Genomic DNA, 23964 nt, shown 5'->3' with positions numbered 1-23964 from the left:
CCTCAGGCAACCCACTTATTTGGGTGGGTTGGCTGACAATTTTGTTTTGGCTTATAAAGCTGCCACATACTGTAGTGTGGGGAGCGGATTCGGTTTTACTCGGTTTTACTCGGTTCTCAAAACAGAATCTTATTGGCTATCCAAAACACGTGACATCAGTGAGCCAATAAGATGCCGTTTTGAGAACCGAGTAAAACCGAGTAAAACCGAATCCGCTCATCACTAGTTTTTTCTCATTAGAAGTATTCGTAGTGATGAGCGGATTCGGTTTTACTCGGTTTTACTCGGTTCTCAAAACAGAATCTTATTGGCTATCCAAAACACGTGACATCAGTGAGCCAATAAGATTCGTTTTTGAGAACCGAGTAAAACCGAGTAAAACCGAATCCGCTCATCACTACGAATACTTCTAATGAGAAAAAAGTTGAAAACCTGATGGTTATTCAATGTTCTGTTCTAATCTAAAGTGTGGTTTCCAAGCAGTTTTGTGGTGGGTTTGAGTATAGTAAATATGGGGGATCTAATCCTGCTGGTAAACTTCTGCAAAACTTCTGGGATTTCAAGTCGTTGTTTAGTAAATTTAGCCATTAGAATGTCAAAACTACTTGGATCATTTATTTGATCTGTACTGTAAGTTTGTGTGTAAATCAGTCCACATAAGGTCATAGCTGTAACGTGTCTGTGTTTGTGCATGTTCTGCACACCTAATAGGGAAATACTCCTTAAATGGATAGATTTGGAACCTTACCTTTCCTTTGAGAAACACACCATATAAAGTAATATAACCTGCAGCTTCATATTACCGCTCATAAACCAGTGTAAAGAAAGATCAGCCAATCACACTGATGTCATTCTGTCTCATGCATACGCTACAAGTTTTGCACATTGGACTTACATGAATACAAACAATAGGTTGCAGATAATATCTCATATGACTGTAGCTGTTACTCTGAGTGTATATATAAAGCTTCCTGCATTCAGCATGTTAGGCTGAGCGCTTCCTGTATTCAGACTGTTATTATAGATTACTGAAGATGGAGATAGGTCTAACAGGGACCCTTATCCTGACAGTGTGTGTCAGCCTTGTCCTGTACTTCTACACATGGAGGAGTAAACTGAGAAGTAAGAATTTGCCCCCTGGACCACCCACATTGCCAGCTCTAGGTACTGTTCTTCATGTGAGCACTATTGAAATGCCCCAGTCTTTGGTGAAGGTGAGTACTGGTCTGTTCTCTCAGACAATAATAACTTATAAAGTGCTTTTTTGGGACTAGAGTAGGGCTGTGTAGCGCTAAGAGGATGAGCAGCAGTCAGCCGGCAGGTAATGACTTGTACTGCACATATACAAACTCAGTCATGCACAATATGCAAGTGTCATAGAACAAATAAATCAGCACAGTCTCCTTGTGTATCCTAGTCGCATTGAGTTGCGACTACGATGCATTTTTAGCAACAAAAATAAACACAACGTTAGCAGAGTTTCATGGAACCTTGCAGATTACTCACGCCAGGCCTCTGGCGCTGCATGGTGTATAAAGGCTAGATGTATGAGGATGCCTTCATATACTTAGAGCTGACCCACCATAATAATGTTATGTGTTGTACTGTATTTATACTGTATATTGATGCCACACTGTAAATTAATGACAGTAATAATGTATATATTATGTAAAAAACTATATTTCTACTTCAACCAACAAGGTCCTACATTTAAGGAATTGTAATTGCAATAGGGAAATGTATCAGCATGTATCCCTTGTGTATATACCTAGAAAGTGTTGTGTAGGAAACAGAAACATGACCTTTCCTGATGCAGCATGAACTATTCAGATAAGCTTCAATGGGTGGAGACTTGGCGCTCGTGCAGTAGTGAGATACTGTATACAGTAATATAGCGAAGTGTTAGAAGGAACCTTGTATGTGACTTTTCCACCAGCACTACAGTATATTTGTAAACTTTCACACAGGAACTGATATATAAGTAACTACTTCTAATAGAATGAGATAGGCTTCTTAGGGGCTGTGATGTAGAACACGGTTGCCAGGTAAGAATGATGTTTTATTACAAATGTCTTATAAGCAGTAACTAGTTTGATTCCACACATGAAAACTATTTGAGCAGAGCCAAATGGTTTTACAAAGATACTGTTGTTTACCACATACTGAAGTGTAAAGATGACAATAGAAATAATATGTGCACGTCAGAGTCAATTATTCACCTATCACAATGTTGATGTAGTGCAGATATATTGGAAAAAACAGTGTTACTGACTCCGTATCGGGGGGTCATTCCAAGTTGATCGTAGCCCTGCAAAAGTTTGCAGGGCTACGATCATGTCCATAGACATGCGAGGGGACGCCCAGCACAGGGCTATCCCGCCCCGCATGTCAGTGCCCCCCCCCCCCCCGCAGAGGTGCAAAAGCATCGCACAGTGGCGATGCTTTTGCACTTTAGGAGTTGCTCCCGGCCAGCGCAGATTTAGCATGCTGGCCGGGAGCTACTCGTCGCTCCCCGGCCCACAGCGGCTGCATGCGACGTCACGCAGCTGCTGCGACCCGTTGGCCGGACCGTGCCCACGAAACGGCGGCCAAATGCTGCCGTTTCGTCCCACCCCACCCAGCGACCTCCTCTGCCTTTCAATCAGGCAGAGGCGATCGTACTGCAGCGACGGCCTTTGACCGCCTGGCATGCGCTGGCGCACTGTGGCGCCGGCAGATGCGCAGTTCTGACCCGATCGCACCGCTGCGATAAACTGCAGCGTGCGATCGGGTCAGAATGACCCTCCAGGTCGGATGTGAATATTTATACTAACACTAATAATATGAAGCCATTCTCACTTACTGGTTGTCCATATTTATTATTTATTTATTACCAGTTATTTATATAGCGCGCACACATATTCCACAGCACTTTACAGAGAGTATTTGCCCATTCACATCAGTCCCTGCCCCAGTGGAGCTTACAATCTTTATTCCTACAACATGTACACACAGACACATACATGCTAGGGTTAATTTTTGTTGGGAGCCAATTAACCTACCAGTATATTTTTAGATTGTGGGAGGAAACCGGAGTACCCGGAGGAAACCCACATAAGTACGGGGAGAATTTACAAGCTCCACACAGTTAGCGCCATGGTGGGATCGAACCTACGACCTCAGTGTGCTGTGAGGCAGTAAATGCTAACCATTACATCAGCCATACTGCCCTCATGGCATGAGATGCCTGGTGCAACTAAGATGCTCTTAGAGCAGTAGCGTACCATATTTCTCTTTACAATATGCATCGCAGCCCCTCACAGTGTACTAGAGATGATAGGCTCTGACTGCAACCGCTCAGGAATTGGTTTACTCAGCGTGAGAAAAAGCTGCAAACGCTCGCATTGGATTCCTTTTTACAGACTCAGACGAAACACAGACGAAAAAATGTTGCATATCAAATTCATCAATGCAAGTTATCAATGCAGATTTCCCACTGCAAGTTGTTTCATTTGTATAAGAGTAAGACACACAGCATGGGAAAGTACATTTACCGGTGAAAAAAGCAAACAAGAGGGAAGAGGGCAATGCTTGTGAGATGCTTTAATGTGTTGTACAGTAAAACATCCCGATATTTGACATTTCCTAGTGTGCAGTCCCAGCACAGCCTGCAGTTTTGCAAATGATTATGTAAATAGTTTCCTTAAATGTCCCCCCATGTGAAAGTCATTTGAATTTCCACTAATTATCATTTGTTCCTTAATTTAGGAATGTTAGCAAACTTATTGGGCGGGATCAGGGCTAGTGCAAGATCTCTCAGCACCCTGGGCAAAGCTTCAGCTTAGCACCACCTGACCTGCAAACCCCACCACCACCACTTCTCAGAGGGGAGATGCAGGTGGCCACTAGTTGGGCTGGGGTAAATTGCATCATTATACTGTACAAATACAGAGAAATAGGACAATACTCAAGGACTTTTAAAGTAAAAAAGTATATTGTAAACAAAGTCACAAAACTTTGTGACTTTGGGGGTCATTCTGACCCATTCACTCACTGCGTTTTAATGCAGCAGAGCGAACGGGTCCCTATTGCGCATGCGCAGGCGCCGGTGCATGCCAGACAGCGAAGGGCGTAGCAGGGATGGATTGCCTCTGCCTGATTGACAGGCAGAGGCGATCGCTGGGTGGGAGGGGGCGGAATGGTGGCATTTGGCAGCCATTTCGTGGGTGCGGTCCGGCCAATGCAGGCGTGGCCAGACTGAACGGGGGGCGGGCTGCAGTGGCTGCGCTGGCCAGGAGCTACTCTTGAAGTGCAAAGGCATCGCTGCTGTGATATGTGCAAGGTGATAAATGAACCAGCCAATCAGCTTCTAACTGTTAATTTACATAATGGAGCTGATTGGCTGGTTCGTTTATCTCCTTGCACATATTACTGGTTTATCACTTCCTTATGACTTCTCCAGGTTAATACATCTGCCCCATTGTTTAAGCCACGACATTATACTCAAAAGTAACATTTATTTTGTCTTCATAATTAACCTTTTATAAAGTTTGTAACGATGTCAGGATAAACTAGTAGACAGTTACAATCTATAATAAAATGAATAACTATTTTTATTTTATATTTACTATGATACTTGGAGTATTTTGTTTTCTGCACTACTACCAGGTAACAATCATTTTTGTGTCATTCCAGCTTAGAAAGCAGTATGGACCAGTGTTCACCATTTACATAGGTAATGCCCCTATGGTGCTCTTAGCTGATTATGAAAGTGTGAAGGAAGCCTTTGTGGACCACAGTGATGTGTTCAGTGCAAGAGGAAACACTTTTTTTGCCCATGCAGTTTTCAAAGATTATGGTAAGTTGTACTGTGTATTTGGAGAGATGTACAGTATCAATCCTATAGAGTGGACAAGTGAAGAAGTTGCCCATAGCAACTAATCAGATTCTACTTATCATTTAATAGAGCAGCTGCTGCGGATCTGCACAATGCAACATGCCCTGCAATAGTTTTCTCCTAGATCAGAGGTTCCCAAACTGTGTGCCGTGGCTCCCAGGGGTGCCTCGGGACACTTGCAGGGGTGCCCTGGGTTGGTGGTTCAGGACCAATTAAACATTTTCATGGTCAATATAATAGGCAAAACCTGTGCTGGTGGCTGCCAGTCATACAATATGTGGTCAAACAGAAGCAAATCTTGTCTCTCACCACACAACTGACCCTAAGGATGACATATAAACGCAATCTACTTAATGTAATATTACTTTCTAAATTTCTCAATAAGATATTTTTGGCCTAGGGGTGCCGTGAAAAAAATTCTGAAATTCTAGGGTGCCGTGATTCAAAAAAGTTTGGAATCTACTGTCCTAGTTCCTGGTAAACTGTGGCAAGGCATGCTGAACTGTAGTTCCTCAGCAGCTGGAGAGCCAATGTTGGATTTCCTGTAATGGAATGTACTAGACTTATGCTAGCTATAAGCTGATTAATTGCTGTGTTCAACTTCTACACATGTCTACTTCTCCACTCTTTAGAAGGCTTGATATATTTTCCCCATTGTTAGTTATAGTAACAGAAGTCATTTTAGCAATTTGAGGTTTGATCCTGTGGGCAATGGCCTATCTTTTATGGGTGTAGGGTGTGCAGCCCACTCCGCACAGCCTGTACCCACAGCCCACACCATATAGCTTGCACCCATGTATAGTTATACTTAATTCTCTATGGTGTCCAGAGTCACATGTTCGCTGCCAGCCTAGCCGTGCAAAAATCACAGGAACGTGGTGAATTGGCCATTTTTGGGGTGATTTGCACATGTGCAGTAGAGGAGTTACCCAGTACCAAAGTGCATGTGCCATGGTCCCAGAGACCTGGGTATGCGTAGACTTTGGCACAAATGCAGAGTCTACAGCACTGCCAGACAGGCCCTATCCTCACTTAAACCAACCCTGGCTGGGAGGTAGTCTTCCTAGGCTCCACCTTTCAAATTCTACCACCACATTCCCAAGCACTATACGAACAATTCAATTATTGTACAGTAAGGCCCAGATTTACCAAGCCTTGGAGATTGATAAATTACAAGTTGATAAAGTACCAGCCATTCAGCTCCTGTCATTTTTCAAACAGCCTGTAACATGACAGTCAGGAGCTGGTTGGTTGGTACTTTATCACAGTGCACTTTATCACTCTACAAGGCGTGATAAATCTGCGCCTATGACAGTTATTAAGGTTTGTCAGCAAACCAGAAAAGCACAATAATGGGTAAAACCATGTTGCACTGCAGGTGGGGCAGAGGTAACATGTGCAGAGCAAGTAGATTTGGGTGGGTTATATTGTTTCTGTGCAGAGGAAATACCGGCTGCTTTATTTTTACACTGCAATTTAGAGTTCAGTTTGAACACACCCCACCCAAATCTAACTCTCTCTGCACGTTACCTCTGCCCCACCTGCAGCGCAACATGGTTTTTCCCAATAGTGTGCTTTGTTTTTAGTTTGTTAATAAACCAGAATAAGGCCCTATGGGGGACATTTACTAAGCAGTGATAAGAGCGGAGAAGTGAGCCAGTGGAGAAGTTGCCTCATCAACCAATCAGCAGCTCTGTATAAATTTATAGTATGCAAATTATAGATGTTACTTCAGTGCTGATTGGTTGCCATGGGCAACTTCTCCACTAGCTCACTTCTCTGCTCTTATCACTGCTTAGTAAATGTCCCCCTATATCTGTTATATTCTCTTTGTTATGTGAGATGCCTAAACAAATAGCAGCACAAACTCTCACTGAAAAATATTGCATTTTATACTTCATTAAATTTATTTCTACCTTTTTTACTTTTGGTTGTATCCCATTTATAAACCTATTTTTGCATATATATATACAAAGGAATTGTACTGAGCAATGGGGAGCGCTGGAAACAGTTACGTCGCTTCTCACTCACCACCCTAAGAAATTTTGGATTGGGGAAGAGAGACATTGGGGAGAGAATCCAGGAAGAGGGCCGTTTTCTCGTGGAACACTTCAGGAGACATGGAGGTCAGTGAGATCCTTATTACCATTGTGCACTTCTAAGTTTAATAATGTGAGACCTACTGCACCAATGAAATGACACAGCTCAGTTCTTGTATGTTTGACAACATACAGTACTGGTAGAACTAGAATGTACTAGTCTTAGAAACATGTTTATTTGTCCAAATCTAAAAAAAACAAGTTGTACAAATGACTAAAGAACCCTACATTCCTAAAACCACAGTACAAAAATGGTATATAGCCACACGGGGAAAAAAAAGCAATACAATAAAAAATATTTTGGGGGGTGGGGAATAGGTCATTAAAGGGCAATAGTAAAGTGACCATTATTGGTCTGAGTGTGCGGTCATCTTTTGACCCCACTACTCATCTTCAGTCCCCAAACTCTGAACCAAATGATCTTCTCTAATCTGACCCCAGCAAACGTGTGTCAGAATAAATCCATGATCTGGTTGATCAGGGCTCAATCCAACCAAGATCAGTCCTTACCTGACCAGCTTTAGAGTGAACTGGTGGGTTGGCTTGGGTGTTAGGAGAGTGCAGGCAGCTAGGGTGCCTGATGAGACTCTTCCTCGTGTGGGATGTGACTGAGTACCCAAGGGTTTGCAGCGAATAGTCTGGTTAGGAACTGAGGGTTGCAGGCAATATGCCAAACTAGGGAGCACTGTGCTGGATACAGTGCTCCACTCACTACAGCAATAGAGTATTGAGGAGTGGAATGCACCACACTGGGCAGGATGCAGCAAGCATCGCATTTTACTTGCGAAGCATCCTGACACTATCCGCATGCACAACGGCATTTACTAACGCCGTATGCATTTAAAAAAACACAAAGGACGGCTCTTACGATAAGAGCTGTCCTCTGCGATGATAGGACTTCTGGGTTTGTGATCCGGCGTCATATCTGCGCATGCGTTGAGTGACGCACATGCCGTAGGGGGAGCTGGGAGGGATCCGGTTGAATCCCTCTCAGAAGGGGTTAAGTGAAAGAAGCCCATAGGCCTATGGGCTTCTATAAGACAACGCCATCTAAAGATGGTGTGTCCACCGCATCCAAGCCCCAAAATCTAACGTATTCCAAGGCTTAGTGCATATGCGGAATGCAGCCAAACCCCCGGAAACTGCATTTTCTGATGTTTGGCTGCGTTTTTTTCTTTTTTTACCATTGCTGCAACTTGCCCACTGTGCTTAATAGTACACATCATAGAACATGATCTGTTACTTGCTGAATTAAGTGCACAGTATAGAATGGATAATGGTACTTGCAAACTGAAGAGTTCTGTGGATACTAGTACTTACAGACTGAAGTGCACTGCGTAGAATGAACACTGGTACTTGCAGACTGTAGTTAATTGTATAGAATGGCTAATAGTACTTGCATACTGTAGTTAATTGTATAGAATGGCTAATAGTACTTGCAGACTGGAATTCACTGATTAGAATGAATACTGGTACTCATTCTAACAGCCAATATATCATCCATAGTGTACCCAGCTTAAGGCCACTGTACCATTAACTACTAAAGCTGACCACACATTTAAAGGTTATCTTTCCAACCAGCCAACAAGTTGGGTTGGTTGGAACAAAAATCTGGTAAATTATTGGAGCAAATGCTAATAGGTCATTTGCTCCAATACACCGAAAACTAATGGAAAACTTGTCTGAGTGACCATTTTTATCCATTTTCCAAAGTTTGGCAGAAAATGGGCTATTGTCATTTGCTATCCCACATCACCAGATTTTAGTTCCAACCGGCCAACTACTTAGTTGGTTGGAAGGATAATCTTTAGATGTGTGGCCACTGTTACATTGTCAAGACACATCTCTATGCTATCAGAAGACAATCATGTAGAATATTTATACATACAGTACTTGCTATGCCTGAAGTACGGCTGGTGGACAGTCTTCTGTTTTTGAGCTGGATGCATCTTGAAATGAGTCTGTCTAAAAGAGGGGCATTTTTGTGACCGGCGGTCAGGAGGCCGCCAATCACACTACCGACGTCGTGAACCCGTCATCTGAAGATCCCGCCAGTCGGCATGCCGACCAAAAGAGCAATAGAAGCTGTGGCGAGCGCAGAGAGAACCCGACAGCGGGAAGATGACATTTGGCCTCGCTTTGGCATCCGAGTAAGGAGGGTAGTCCCAAGCCGAACTCGTTTCCCGGCTCAGATCTCAATATTTGGGTGGGTTCGGTTCTAGGCGATTCATCTCTATTCATCTCTAGTTCTAACCCCAAGCCTTTGTCTTTATAACTGATTCTGCTGTAGGCACATTGTCATTGCCTGTGCTCTATGTTTTACACGGGTGGTATTCAGTTTGCCGGCTGTTGGGATCCCGGCGTGCAGTATATCGGCGCCGGAATACCGACACCCGGCATACCAACAACTTTTCTCCCTCTTGGGGGTTCACGACCCCCCTGGAGGGAGAATAAATAGCGTGGTATGCATAGCGCGCCACCGTGCCCGCAGCGTTGCGAGTGCAGCGAGCCCGCAAGAGGCTTATTTGTGCTCGCCCAGCTGTTGGTATGCCAGCGTTCGGGATCTCGGCGCCTGTATGCTGGCCGCCGGGAGCCCGGCGCCGGCATACCATACTACTCCACTTGGAATCATCCACAAGCTGGCTTGTAATCTATTCTAATATAAGCTTGTTGTTGCAGCATCAAGTGTGATCATAAGTGTTTCGTAGCTGTACAGAAACTTTTGATTACCATCCCCACTACATGGAAATCATCTATTTATTTCTTCAAAGCAGTTCACTAATTATCCCCTACTCTCTATTACAGTACTTAGGGGGACATTAACTAAGCAATGATAAGAGCGGAGAAGTGAGCCAGTGGAGAAGTTGCCCCATCAACCAATCAGCAGCTCTGTATATTTTTATAGTATGCAAATTATAGATGTTACTTCAGTGCTGATTGGTTGCTATGGGCATTTCTTCACTGGCTCACTTCTCCACTCTTATCACTGCTTAGTAAATGTCCCCCTTAGAGTAAGAAGCTATGATCTCTCATATCTAGGGGTCTACGTATTAATGACCCACATTTTTGGTGTGGTACTTAACATTCTGTATCACCACTTACCACTGCAATATAGAGTGCTGTACTGCCACAGCTTATGAAAGCAGACTGTCCATGAGTTGGTCTATGAAAACTGTCGCCCACTGTTCGGGTACCTTGTTCGGCCGCAGCTCCTCCCCTGGTGACGGGTCTCCTCCCCTAGATACGTCAGAAGGTCCCTTCTCCCACTCCAGTATAGAACCAACCACTGTGAATCTGCAGAAGAGCCATTTCCTATAAAGCTTTGGAACAGAGGCGTCGGAACTGGGGGGGCAAGGGGGCAGCTCGCCCCCCCCCCCAAAATTGGAGAGGCGCCGCCGTCGATATACAGGAGGAGCGATGTGCGGTCAGCTGAAAGACCGCACATCACAACCTCCATGCAGGGACTGAGCAGGATGCGGCTGTGTGCAGACCCTCCTCCTCCCAGACCCAGCTCAACGGGGCTGCCCGCCGCCCTCTTACCCCCTCCCCTTACCAAGGCTGGCTCATGGCACTGAGAAGTGCTGCGATTCGCGGGTGGTAAAGGGGGCGTGGCCTAATGCAGAGACGTGCCTGCCTTCCCTTCATTACAGACCTGCTGTGGCTGGGACTGGGTTGAGTCAGATAAGAGACTCTTCCACCCGCTCCCACTGACCCACTCTCTCTCCCTCTACAATGGCTAATGCAGGATTTGTAAGGGGGGGATCCTTATACAGTATGTACGTCATATAAAAAAAAAAATATATATATATATATATACATATTGTTCAAAATGGGCCGGCACTTCGAGCACTGACTGCAGAAGATCCCCGCCTCCGCATGTCACAGACCTCTCTCGGCCAATCAGAGCAGCCGCGCAGCCGTTCCTGATTGGCTGCCGGTCCGTGGCAGATTCGAAATAGTAGTGGCGGTCATAGGAACCGCACCAAAGGTCGCCAACCACAGCCGCCTCCTCTTTTGCACCGCAGCCGCCATCTGCCTCCTCCACTGCATCACCGCCGCCCTCTGCCTCCTCCGCTGCATCACCGCTGCCCTCAGTCTCCTCTGCACCTACGCCAACTCCCACAGCCTCCTCCTCCACATCATCTCGAACGCCCACAGCCTCCAACGCCCCGTGCCGACCACAGCCTCCTCATCCACCGCACTGCAGACCACAGCCTCCTCCGCATCGCCACTGCTCAAGAGGTAATTTTTACTCTGCTGCCTTTCTCTCTCCCTTTGTCCCTGCTGTCACTTTCACAAACCCTCTCTCCCCTGTCCCTCTGTCACTCTCCCTGTCCCTATGTCACTCCCCCTGACCCTCTGTCACTCTCCCTGTCCATCTCCCGGGTGGTTTGTAGATTGCCGGCTGTTGGGATCCCTGCGCACAGTATACCAATACCGGAATCCCGACACCCGGCATACCGACGCCTTTTCTCCCTCTTGGGGGTCCATGACCCCCCTGGAGGGAGAATAGATAGCGTAGCCCGCCACCGTGCCCACAAGGGGCTCATTTGCATTCGCCCTGCTGTCGGTATGCCAGCGGTCGGGATTCCGGCTCCGATATGCTGGCCCCCCTCTCCCTGTACCTACATCCCTGCTGTCACTTTCCCTGAATTGTGTCTCATTCCGTGTGGCATAATGTGAATTTCGGCTCATATCGTATGCTATTATGTGAATTTCGGCTCATACAGTGTGCTATAATGTGAATTTCGGCTCATACCATTGGCTATAATGTGAATTTCGGCTCATACCATTGGCTACAATGTGAATTTTGGCTCTTACCGTGTGCTATAATGTGAATTTCGGCTCTTACCGTGTGCTATAATGTGAATTTCGGCTCATACTGTGTGCTATAATGTGAATTTTGGCTAATACTAATGCCTCATAATATATATATATATATATATATATATAGTATATTACAGTATATATATATATTTATATATATGTGTGTAAAAATAATAATAATATGGCCTCCATAGACCGGCAGCAAGACCCCCTTCCTCCCCTCCAGGGACTGATAGCACACAGGCACCACAACCACCACATAGACAGTAAACAGGCTGGCACCATGATCATTCCTCACTATCCCCCCCTGCCACGGTCCCTGCACTCATGCTGGTCAAGGAGAGCTTAATTCAGTATTAAATACCGGCGCCCACACTCCCCTGCCATGGACACCTCACCTTGCTGCTCTGAAGTCAGTGCTGTGGCAGGGAGTGAAGATACGGAAGACTGCGCCACTACCATGCGCCAGGCTCTCACCTCTCAAGCTCCACCACAAGAGATCAGTCCCCCTACATGCCATGATTGGTGGCCAGGAGGGCTTTTAGGTACTCAGAACCCCCCCTGCGTGCGCGTATGCTCGCTCTCCCTAACACTCTCTCTCCCTGACACTCTCTCTCTTGCCGACACACTCTTTGTTTCTCTCTCACTCCCCTGTCTCTCCTGCTCCCCTAAGGGGAATTGTAGTGGCAGTGGATGGGGATGAATGGGGTCGAGGTGGGGAAGGGGGCCAAGAGATATCTGTGTACTGGGCCCCAATATTTCTGTTGCCGTCCCTGCCTGCTCCCGGGGGCCAGCCTCACCTACACAATGGTGCTTGCCAGCGCAATGCTGCAGTCCCAGGCTCCTCCTTTCCCCATCGCAGCACCTCCGTCAGTGGGACTCCCTGCCTCCATCTACATATTGTGGCCTCCTGCCCACCGTGGTGCTGTCTCCTTTTCATCCTCATAGTATCGCCTCCACCCCCAGGGGCGCCAAAATGAGAATCTATCTTGCCCCCCCCCCCAACCTATAAATGTTCTGACACCCCTGCTTTGGAATATGCTTTTTTGTATTCAGATTGTGAATATTGTGGCACCCATGTGTGGGCCAAAGATAACAACATAATAATTTAATGTAAAAATGGAGGGATCAAAGGAGAAATCTGCTATTCCACAACGTTCCTCTTGTTACATGGGTGGAAGCAGTACTGCTAAACCCCCATTTTCATATGGGAGGGCTATCACTGATTGACAAAAAGACCCCCTAATAATTTCAGCAACTTACAATACCATACCAATAAAAATGGAATCAGTATATATAGTGATATTGTATAATGTGCCCTTTACTTTCTGTGCTGATGTATTTCTCTGTGATTCTTCCTAGACAAATTGTTTGATCCAACTGAGTTGCTGCGTTTAGCTGTTTCCAACGTCATCTGCTCCATAGTGCTTGGAGAACGCTTTGACTATGAAGATAAACAGTTCATGAATCTTCTATCCTTACTACAGGAGCTCTTTACTATCCTGGCCTCTGCTTGGGGTATTGTAAGTAATCACATGGGATTTAAAGCATATAAAGGGTTGATATAGAGCTGTTGGTATAAGTCACTTTGGTTTTCTGTGAATACATGAATACCATAACACCGCACACACACATCAGTTTGCAGAACCATACACATCTTCCACTGCACTGCCTCCACTGCATACAGTACAATATGTGCCTGGTTTACATTGGGATATCTTTATCGCCATGTACTGTATTTTATCCTACTCTATAGCAGACTCAAAAGAAACACTTCATAAAAGACATGAAGCATGTTTCTGCTGGTTTGCATACGTTATATTTTTGTACTCAGACCTTTACTCAACTCAGCCTATTTAAGCAAACCTTTTCTCATGGCTATCTTAATAGCAGTGTAGGCCCTTGGGCAAAGCAATGCACTGGGGCCCCTACCCATGCTCCAGCATTAGGGGTGGGGGGTGCTATCAGTGGCAGCTTTGATGTGCCGTGGATGGTAGGGGGTGTTCTATCTTCCGCTCAGCAAGTAGGCCCTGGGGCAGTAATTTCTGCTAATTACTCCTTTACTGCACAAATGGTGGTAGATGGGGTGGGAGGGAGAACACCAATCTGTAGAAGGGGGCATTGGGCTGAATGAAGTGGCTCCAGAACATGACTTCCAGGGTGGTAGGGGGGGTTTAATACGCAGAGGATTGGTAGATAGCTTAATATTCATCATTTTAAGGTGGGAGGGCAGTTTGCTAGACTGCAGATATATTCAGTTCCTGTAAATAGATTTCTTAGCTTTCAATGGAATACAAAATGAGAGAGTCCCACCTTTCAGTAAGTACTGGGGACTTGGGGATCAAAGTTCAGCATTTAGAGCAATCTACCAACGCAAATATAAAACTGCATACCGGGCAAATGGAGCTGGATCAGGTAGCAGCTGCTGGAAGGCTGATATCTCTGTTTCTGGGCATAATATTGACAAGCTGCCAGTGTTATCTGAAAGGGGAGAGTCCCAGCTTTTACAGTATACCCTCAGAAAAACTCTAAGTTAAACAGAACCCTAGATATCTGGCTGGGAAGAGCAGTTAACAGACTCGGATGGGGACCACTGCTTTGAAGTCGGAAATCTCCGGCTCCCCAGGACCGATTTAAAAAATATCTGGTGCCCCTGGAAAAAGGGGACCCTCAGCTATCAAACAAGGGCTCTTATACTTTTGGGGCCCTTGGGCATCTGCCCATTGAGCATATATGAAAAGATGGCCCTGCCCTTTCCCACCCCTGTTCCATCTCCCTAGGTGCAGGCAGGCAGAAGTGGCAGAATATGCCTGGCACCCACCTTGTGGGCATTTGCAGAGTGGGTTCTCTCTCTCTCTCTCACACACACACACACACACACACACACACACACACACACACACACACACACACATTAATTCCACTCTGGGGCATTATTCACAACAGGCCATGCCTGTACACCCTGGTACCAGACCAGTAATATCTCAGAGTGGTCATGCCACTCTGCACCAGGCACATACTGTTAATCATTCTTAATCACATGATATTATACTGGGATTTATAGTAGCCAAGCAGTTTATACCATTTCTCCCATCCTCACATAGGGGTCTATTTATGCCCAATATTTAAAAGAGCAATGCTTTTACTAGAAAGAAGAGGCTAATAAAACCATTGACCTTTTAAATATAGGGCATAAACACGATCGGAAACTTTGGGATACAACCCAACACTTTGTAAATAATCCCAATAGACTAAATTTCATAGATGAATGGTTTGATGGTTTGGTAAATCTTTTCCTCCAGGAAAAACTAATGTCTCTATATTTACAGCTACTACACTTATTTCCAACAATAGCCTACTACATCCCAGGACCTCATCAGAAGGCCTTTAGAAACGTTGACAAACTGAAACAATTCTTCCGGGAGTCTGTAGAAAACCACAAGAGGACAATTGATGTGAACTGCCCACGGGACTTCATTGACAGCTTCCTGATAAAGATGGACGAGGTAACATCTTATAATCCATAGTATCCCAGCACTTCATATGTTAGACCTTAAGATGTATGGAAGTAACTAATGTTCTATTGCAACAACTCAACGTATGACCTACCCATATCTGCAGGAGAAGGACAACCCAAAAACTGAATTCCACTTTGAGAATTTGTTTGGAACAGTAATGGATCTCTTCACTGCTGGAAGTGAAACCACCAGCACAACCCTGAAAAGTGCCCTCCTCATCCTGTTGAAATACCCCAATGTGGCAGGTAAGCAAGTTTATAAGAATATTATTTTGTAAAAATAAGGTTTCAGCAAATACAGTGCATCCAGAAAGTATTTACAGCGCTTCACTTTGTCCACATTCTTATATGTTACAGCCTTATTCCAAAATGGAATAAATTAATTTTTCCCCCCCAAATTCTAGACACAATACCCCATAATGACAACGTGAAAAAAGTTTGAGCTTTTTTCAATTTTATTATAAATTAAAAAACTAAGAAATCACATGTACATAAATATTCACAGGCTTTGCTCAATAGTTTGTTGATGCACCTTTGGCAGCAATTACAGCCTCAAATTGGCTCTGGCTGGGCCACTCAAGGACATTCAATTCACAGAGATGTCCTGAAGCCATTCCTTTCATATCTTGGCTGTGTGCTTAGGGTTTTTGTCCTGCTGAAAGATGAACCATTGCCCCAGTCTGAGGTCAAGAGCGCTCTGGAGCAGGTTTTCATCCAGGATGTCTCAGCACATTGCTGCATTCATCTTTCCCTCTATCCTGACTAGTATCCCAGTTCCTGCCGCTGAAAAACATCCCCACAGCATGATGCTGTCACCTCCATGCTTCACTGTAGGGATGGTATTAACATAGTAACATAGTAACATAGTAATTGAGGTTGAAAAGAGGCAAAATGGCCATCGCGTTCAACCTGTATTTTGTATTAAGTTGAGTTGATTTTACTCTACCTGCTGAAGTATCTTTTATGACTAGTTAACAACTACAAATCATGTTACACCCAGATTAACAACGTGAATATTTTAAATGTCGTAACCTTGGATATCCTTTTCAATCAGAAATTCATCCAATCCCCTTTTAAATGCATTTACAGAGTCCACCATTACCACCTTCCCTGGCAAGGAATTCCAAATCCTTATTGCCCTAACAGTGAAGAACCCTTTACTCCGTTGCGTACAGAATTTTCTCTCCTCCAGCCTCTGTGCCCACGTGTCCTAAACAGAGTTCTTTTAATAAATAATTCCTCTGATTACTCTTTGTAGTGCTCCTTTACATATTTGAAGACATTAATAATGTCTCCTCTTAGACGCCTGTTTTCCAGTAAATACATGTTCAACCTAGTAAGCCTTTCCTCATAATCCAGTCCCTCTAGCCCTTTAATCAATTTAGTAGCTCGCCTTTGAACCCTTTCGAGTTCACCGATATCTTTTTTATGCAATGGTGCCCAAAACTGAACACAATATTCCAGGTGCGGACGTACCAATGATTTGTACAGCAGCAGAATTACATCCTCGTCCCTTGTCTCAATTCCTCGTTTTATGCACGCTAACACCTTACTTGCCTTCTGTACTGCGCTTTGACATTGTATACGGTTATTAAGCTTATTATCAATGAGTACCCCCAAATCTTTTTCCAAAACTGTTACCCCTAGAATTTCCCCATTTAATATGTAGGATTTAAGTGATGAGCGGTGCCTGGTTTCCTCCAAATATGACACCTGGCATTCATGCCAAAGAGTTCAATCTTTGTCTCATCAGACCAGATAATTTTGTTTCTCATGGTCTGAGAGTCTTTCAGGTGCATTTTGGCAAACTCCAGGTGGGCTGCCATGTGCTTTTTTTTCTAATGAGTGGCTTCTGTCTGGCCATTCTACCATACAGGCCTGATTGGTGGATTGCTACAGAGATGGTTGTCCTTCTGGAAGGTTCTCCTCTCTCCACAGAGGAATGCTGTAGCTCTGACAGAGTGACCATCGGGTTCTTGGTCACCTCCCCGACTAGAGCCGTTCTCCGATCACTCAGTTTAGACGGCCGGCCAGCTCTAGGAAGAGTCCTGGTTGTTCCGAACTTCTTCCATTTATGGATGATTGAGGCCACTGTGCTCTTTGGGACCTTCAAAGCAACAGATATTTTTCTGTACCCTTCCCAAGATTTGTGCCTTGAGACAATCCTGTCTTAAAGGTCTACAGACAATTGCTTTGACTTCATGCTTGGTTTGTGCTCAGACAAGCACTGTCAAGTGTGGGATCTTATATAGTCACGTGTGTGCCTTTCAAATCATGTCCAATCAACTGAATTTACCACAGGTGGACTCCAATTAAGCTGTAGGAACATCTCAAGGACGATTAGTGGAAACAGGATGCACCTGAGCTCAATTTTGAGCTTCATGGCACAGGCTGTGAATACTTATTATGTAGATGTGATTTCTTATTTTTTTCTTTTTAATAAATTTGCATAAACCTGAAAAAAAAACTTTTCTCACGTTCTCATTATGGGGTATTGTGTGTAGAATTTACAGGGAAAAAATTATTTATTCCATTTTGGAATAAGGCTGTAACATAACAAAATTTGGAAAAAGTGAAGCACTGTAAATAATTTCCGGATGCACTGTACATCTGATAGAACCGGGTCTATGAATCTATTAACAAATTACTCCTGCAAAGAACTACAGTATACTGTATTAACAAGTAATTGATGGACTCAGCTGGACTGCAAAATGCTTGTTTACTGTATGTGCACCAGCACATTTTGAGGTCCATGTTCACTTGACTGAAAAATGCTAATTTAATAAATACAGGTTGAGTATCCCATATCCAAATATTCCGAAATACGGAATATTCCGAAATACGGACTTTTTTGAGTGAGAGTGAAATAGTGAAACCTTTGTTTTTTGATGACTCAATGTACACAAACTTTGTTTAATACACAAAGTTATTAAAATATTGTATTAAATGACCTTCAGGCTGTGTGTATAAGGTGTATATGAAACATAAATGAATTGTGTGAATGTAGACACACTTTGTTTAATGCACAAAGTTATAAAAAAATCTTGGCTAAAATTACCTTCAGGCTGTGTGTATAAGGTGTATATGCAACATAAATGCATTCTGTACTTAGATTTAGGTCCCATTGCCATGATATCTCATTATGGAATGCAATTATTCCAAAATACGGAAAAATCCGATATCCAAAATACCTCTGGTCCCAAGCATTTTGGACAAGGGATACTCAACCTGTAATGCCTCTTAAATTCAGCCAATTAGATATTTGCTTCCATTTTTTTAACTTTATGGATATTTGTTAACAGCCTGTTGTTCCCTGGAAATCTAGTGCAAATGTTGGCTGCCTTTAAGTAATGTTGGAAAATTCTCAATGCATGACTGTTCCCTGATGAAACCAATTGCTATAAATCATCCATTTTAATAAACTCAATGTCTATTTACTTTCAGAGAAGATGCAGGAAGAGATTGATAATGTGATTGGACAGAGTCGATGTCCCTCATTGGAGGATCATATTAAGATGCCATATACAGATGCTGCGATTCATGAAATACAGAGGGTTGCTGACATAGTGCCCATGGGCGTTCCACATGCAGCCAGCGAAGATACAGTTTTCAGAGGATACAACATCCCTAAGGTCAGCAGTGACTTAGGACCCTATTCAGTAAAGATTGCAAATTCTGCATTTTAGCAGAATTTGCAATCCTTTGCCTCGCATGCTGGGGTTCGCCCATCGCATGGCAAGGCCACCAGCATACTAACCACTGAATCCACACCTCCTGCCATCTTTTTGATCTGAATGGCTGCATGTGACATCACGCTGCCGCACTGATACCACCCACGCCATGCCCCCCATTTGTGACGCCACGCCCCCATTTTCCTGCTGCCACCTCGGCAACGCTTCATCTCCACCTTGGACACGGGGCGTTTGCCGCCCCCTTCCCTCCCCATGAGCGTCTCTGCCTGTCAATAAGTCAGAGGCAGTCGCATTTACTGCAGGTCACCCTGGAGTGCGGACACAATCCACTTGGAAAATGCACATGCGCACTGGAGATGTCCCCGGGAACAAGGTGCAGGCACCATGTTCCCGGAGACCTGTGCATGCGCAGTAGACTGTGGCAGTATGCCAGAGTCTAATAGCTGGCAGAGAGGAGGGGGCCCGCAACAGAGGCTGCACGCCGGTCCCCTTCTCTCTTAAAACGCCCCTGCATGCATGACCACATTCTTTTAAACTGTTGGATGTTGCACCAACATTTTTTAGTTTTGCACGAAAGCTACAACTCAAACAGTGGGTAACCGGCAATGAGATTGTAGTTAAAACAAATGGTCTAAATAACATGACACCATTGGATAATACAGATGTGTCCTCCTCTTGTATGACTTGGTGTAATTATTACACTATTGGATAATACAGATGTGTCCTCCTCGTGTATGTCTTGGCTTGTGCTGAGTGTCTTTTTCACTCAAATGTGCATCTTAGTCACACAGGATATGACAAAACTGCTACACTAGACTGCACTGATTCATTTGACAATACTAGTAAATCTGTTTGCGAATGAGTCCGAATCTGTATACAAAGTGCTTCTATGCAGTGGCCGCTGTTGTTGTTTTTTTCTCCCAAGCCAACTTCCATTGTGGTTCATCTGTGACTGTGTACAAATTTAAAATGAATTGCTGTGCAGTTATAGGTGTCTATGTACTAAGCTTTCGAGAGAGATAAAGTGGAGAGAGATAAAGTACCAACCATCCAGCTCCTAACTGTCATTTTCCAAATCCAGCCTATAACGTGGCAGTTAGGAACTGATTGGTTGGTACTTTATCTCACTTCAAGGGATAAATGTAATAGGGTGCGAGTTGCTGGACGAGATTGCCTGTAATATGAAAGCAGTAATCATTTACAGTACAAGGCAAACCAGGCTGCTTTTGCCTTGTAAATGATTGCTGCTTTAAAAATATAGGGGTCTATTTACTAAGCCTTGGACAGAGATAAATTTGACAGAGATAAAGTCCCAGCCAATCAGCTCCTGACTGCCATTCTACAGGGTGTGTTTGCAAAATTACCATTTTTCCGTCCAAGGTTTAGTGAATAGACCCCATAGGCATTCTAGCTTAAAGTCCGGCAACTCGCATTCTATTACATTTACCCTCAAGGCTTAGTAAATAGACCCCATAGTCATAGCCCAGTGAGCCCATTGTCTTTATTACATATTGATTAGTGATATGCTGCCTCTGTAAGGTGAATATGATGCAGATTTTAAGAAAAAGACACTACGTTACACCACTTGGCATACCGTAGAACACTTGCCATGGTGTTTTGAGCTGCTTGGTGTATTGAGTCTAGTTGCATCATTCACTTGGTGACAAATGTCTGTGTTCCATTTATGTTTCAGAATGCAATAGTTTCTCCACTGCTGACATGTATCCTAAAGGACCAAAAATATTTTGAAAACCCGGAAAAATTTGATCCTGGACACTTTCTGGATGAAAACGGATGTGTCAAGAATATTGAAAGCTTTCTCCCTTTCTCCATTGGTATGTATATATATATATATATATATATATATATATATAATTTTATTAGAACAATATGATATTATATTGCTAAATGCTTACATTTGTTTTAATTTCTTTGCGAGATTATACATGTCCCATTACTTTTAACAGTGGATGATGGAACTGTATACAGTGTCAGGGTATTATGTAAAATAGAGACTGTATACCATTGTGTTGGAAGACTGTTGCCATGGCATCTCAGACGCTTTAATGGCTCAAGATGATTTGGCTTCAGACATCATAATGATAAACCTGATAACATAATTGTACGTAACCTCTACAATAATCAGACTGACGCATAGGGCCTGATTTATGTTTGTAAGTAAACCCAAAAAGCAAACATCCGGGCAAAACCATGTTGCACTGCAGGTGGGGCAGAAGTAACATGTGCAGAAAGATTTAGATTTGGGTGGATTCTATTTTTTCTGTGTATGGTAAATAAAATACTGGCTGCTTTTACATGTATCCTACAAATACTGGACAGCTTTATTTTTACGCTGCAATTTAGATTCCAGTTTAAACACTCCACCCAAATCTAACTCTCTCCGCACATGTTACATCTGCCCCACCTGCATTGCAACATGGTTTTGCCTAGTTGCTTGCTTTTTTTTTTTGCTTTACTTACAAATATGAATCAGACCCATAGTACGGTGGTTAAAATGGGATCCGGTCTTTAGGTAGACAGTAAGTAGGCCAACACTGTCTAGATCGACCAATATTGGTCGACAGTAAGTAGGTTGACGCGGTTTCTAGGTCGACAGAGACTCTAGGTCGACATGACAAAAGGTCGACATGAGTTTTCACATTTATTCTTTTCATTCTTTTTACTTTTTCATACTTTACTATCCACGTGGACTACAATTGGGAATGGTGACCTGTGCATCTCACTGGCTGCACATGCGAAGTGCGCCCGCTGCGCCTGTGCACTGCACACTGCGCATAGTAATTCAGACTGCAATTGCTGCCGCTACAGTGATCTGAATTACCCCCTGGATTCCTACAGTACAGATGGATTAAGTTTATTTTACACTGACCATACAATGTAGAGCATGGCACCTTAAGTTAAGTGCACTGGATTGTGTTGCATTGTGCTTACCAACTCCTATAATGTGTATAGGAAACTGCAGCAGCTTCATGTAGTTGGATGATCAGTTTGTTTTTCAGTTTATATGTTTAACCCTTATACCAGGCTAGAGTGAACAATAACTGTTTTATTATCCACAGGGAAGAGAAGCTGTATGGGCGAAGGTCTGGCTCGCATGGAGCTCTTCATTTTTCTGACCACCATTTTGCAAAAATTGAAACTGAAATCAAATAAAGCTCCAGAGGATCTTGAAATAACACCTGAGCCAGGAAAAAATGGTGTGGTAGTCAGGACATATCAAATGTATGTGGAACCACGTTGATTATTAAAGATGGACAATAAAATATTTAAGACTTTGGTCCCTACTAATAAAATAATGAAATGTACATTATATGTTAATGGAATATTTTCAGAAATAAAATGTTTTAAAAGTCAATACGATGATGGGCTTTTTTTCTATCACAACAGATAGGCCTCATATCTTAAACTTTGATAAAAAAAAAGAACAGTAGCTTTCTATTGGCTTCATAGCACTGTAAATGTAATTCAGAACACAATGGGACTGAATTGGGTTTTGAAGCAAGGCAGAAAAAACATGTACTGTAAGTGTGTATCTGGAACAAACCATTTTGCAATGCAAGCAGAGGAAATACATTTATATTTTCTCTGTGCAGGGTAATACTGGCTGCTTTTGCATGGGGTCTCCAAATGTTAGACAGCTTTATTTTTACACTGCAATTTAGATTTCAGTGTGAACACACCCCACCCAAATCTAACTCTCTCTCCACTTGTTACATCTGCCCCACCTGCAATACAACATGGTTTTACCCATTTGCTTGCTTTTTTGGTTTGCTAACAAACCTGAGTAAGGCCCACTGTCAAGACTTGTAAACTAAATGTTTCACATCTAGTGGCATACTCTAGATGGAACCATCCTTTAACTTTACTTAGAGGTGTGTGGCACCAAGGATTCTTGATATACTGCAGCTTACACAGCGAAATAGACATTGGATTTTGGCTCACTGTGTTTAATATGCTGTAGAAAATATGTATGACTTTGTATATTTAGTCAATGTAGTCAGAACACGGGCTATCCTGCTAGTCTGAGCACTGATTCACATCACGTATTATAAACACACGCTCTGTTGATTCAGGGAGCAGTGTGGGAAGCCTGATGAATTTAGCGAGTTTCAGAATTGTGGTTAACTATATTTACAACAAAGGATGTGATATAGTTAAACACAAATCACTTTACTAATGTGGTTACTTTTTTGCCGAGTCTTATTTTTATTCCTTATACCAATATGCTGTGTTGGCACAACTCAGTGTATCCGGGGAGTTGTGTGGGAAGCCATATGATTTAGGGGGTGTGATACGAATTATCGGGGGTTGTGGTGACAGTGGTCATAAGACCAACACCGGCATTCCGATGCTGAGAATCCCAACAGGGGTCGGGTAAGTATGCTTACCTAGGCTGACCATATTATTCCTTTAACCTGGGACACTCATGGATTACACAGGTTCTGGGGCTGGCTGACTACAAGTCTGCATTTCACCTGGTTTTAAGCAGCCACAGAACCTGCGTAATTCATGAGTGTCCCAGGTTAAAGGGATAATATGGTCAGTCTAGCTCACCATACCCCACTAACCCTCTCTAACCCTTCTGCCAGCCTAACCCCCCCCCCCCCCCACACACACACAGCCTAGCCCTAACACTCTTTAGTGGTGTCTAAACCTAATCCCCCCCCCCCCCCCCCCCACACACACACACACACCACCCTAGCCCTAACCCCCATCCCCGCAGCCTAACCCTAGCTCTCCCTATCTCACAGTCTAACCGTAAACCTCCCCCCGCAGCCTAAACCTAACTCCCCCCCCGCAGCTAAAATATAAGAGACCCCGGCATATTTACATTCAGTTTGCCGGTGGTCAGGATTCCGTCGTCGGTATTCCAATTGATGTCGGATTTCCGGAGTCAGGATTGTGGCCACGTGTATGGTATGGGGAGCTATG

The 23964-nt window shown here is 43.8% G+C and overlaps 1 protein-coding gene across 2 annotated transcripts; it reads left to right on the top strand.

Annotated features, from left to right (window-relative positions):
- The first annotated feature begins 1013 nt into the window (after nucleotides 1-1013).
- LOC134947857 (cytochrome P450 2B1-like) lies at nucleotides 1014-22387 on the top strand. 2 transcript variants are annotated; one of them, XM_063935704.1, is made up of 9 exons: nucleotides 1014-1214; nucleotides 4675-4837; nucleotides 6853-7002; nucleotides 13165-13325; nucleotides 15132-15308; nucleotides 15424-15565; nucleotides 18764-18951; nucleotides 20705-20846; nucleotides 22092-22387. In XM_063935704.1, the coding sequence occupies exons 1-9, from the start codon at nucleotides 1035-1037 to the stop codon at nucleotides 22271-22273; spliced, it is 1485 nt and encodes a 494-aa protein (XP_063791774.1). In that variant the 5' UTR covers nucleotides 1014-1034; the 3' UTR covers nucleotides 22274-22387. The 2 variants fall into 2 exon arrangements, with proteins under 2 accessions (XP_063791774.1, XP_063791775.1); XM_063935705.1 differs by lacking the exon at nucleotides 1014-1214 and adding an exon at nucleotides 1913-2045.
- The last annotated feature ends 1577 nt before the right edge of the window (nucleotides 22388-23964 follow it).

This window comes from Pseudophryne corroboree, chromosome 8, assembly GCF_028390025.1.
Source record: "Pseudophryne corroboree isolate aPseCor3 chromosome 8, aPseCor3.hap2, whole genome shotgun sequence".
NCBI classification, from domain to species: domain Eukaryota; kingdom Metazoa; phylum Chordata; class Amphibia; order Anura; family Myobatrachidae; genus Pseudophryne; species Pseudophryne corroboree.
The sequence above is the reverse complement of the archived record's forward strand: the minus strand, read 5'-3'. Positions and strand labels throughout refer to the sequence as shown.

Coding starts and splice junctions, on each gene's coding strand:
- LOC134947857 (XM_063935704.1), top strand. CDS start 1,035: ATGGAGATAGGTCTAACAGGGACCCTTATCCTGACAGTGTGTGTCAGC. Junction 13,326..15,131: donor TGGCCTCTGCTTGGGGTATT/GTAAGTAATCAC, acceptor CTATATTTACAG/CTACTACACTTATTTCCAAC. Junction 20,847..22,091: donor CTTTCTCCCTTTCTCCATTG/GTATGTATATAT, acceptor TATTATCCACAG/GGAAGAGAAGCTGTATGGGC.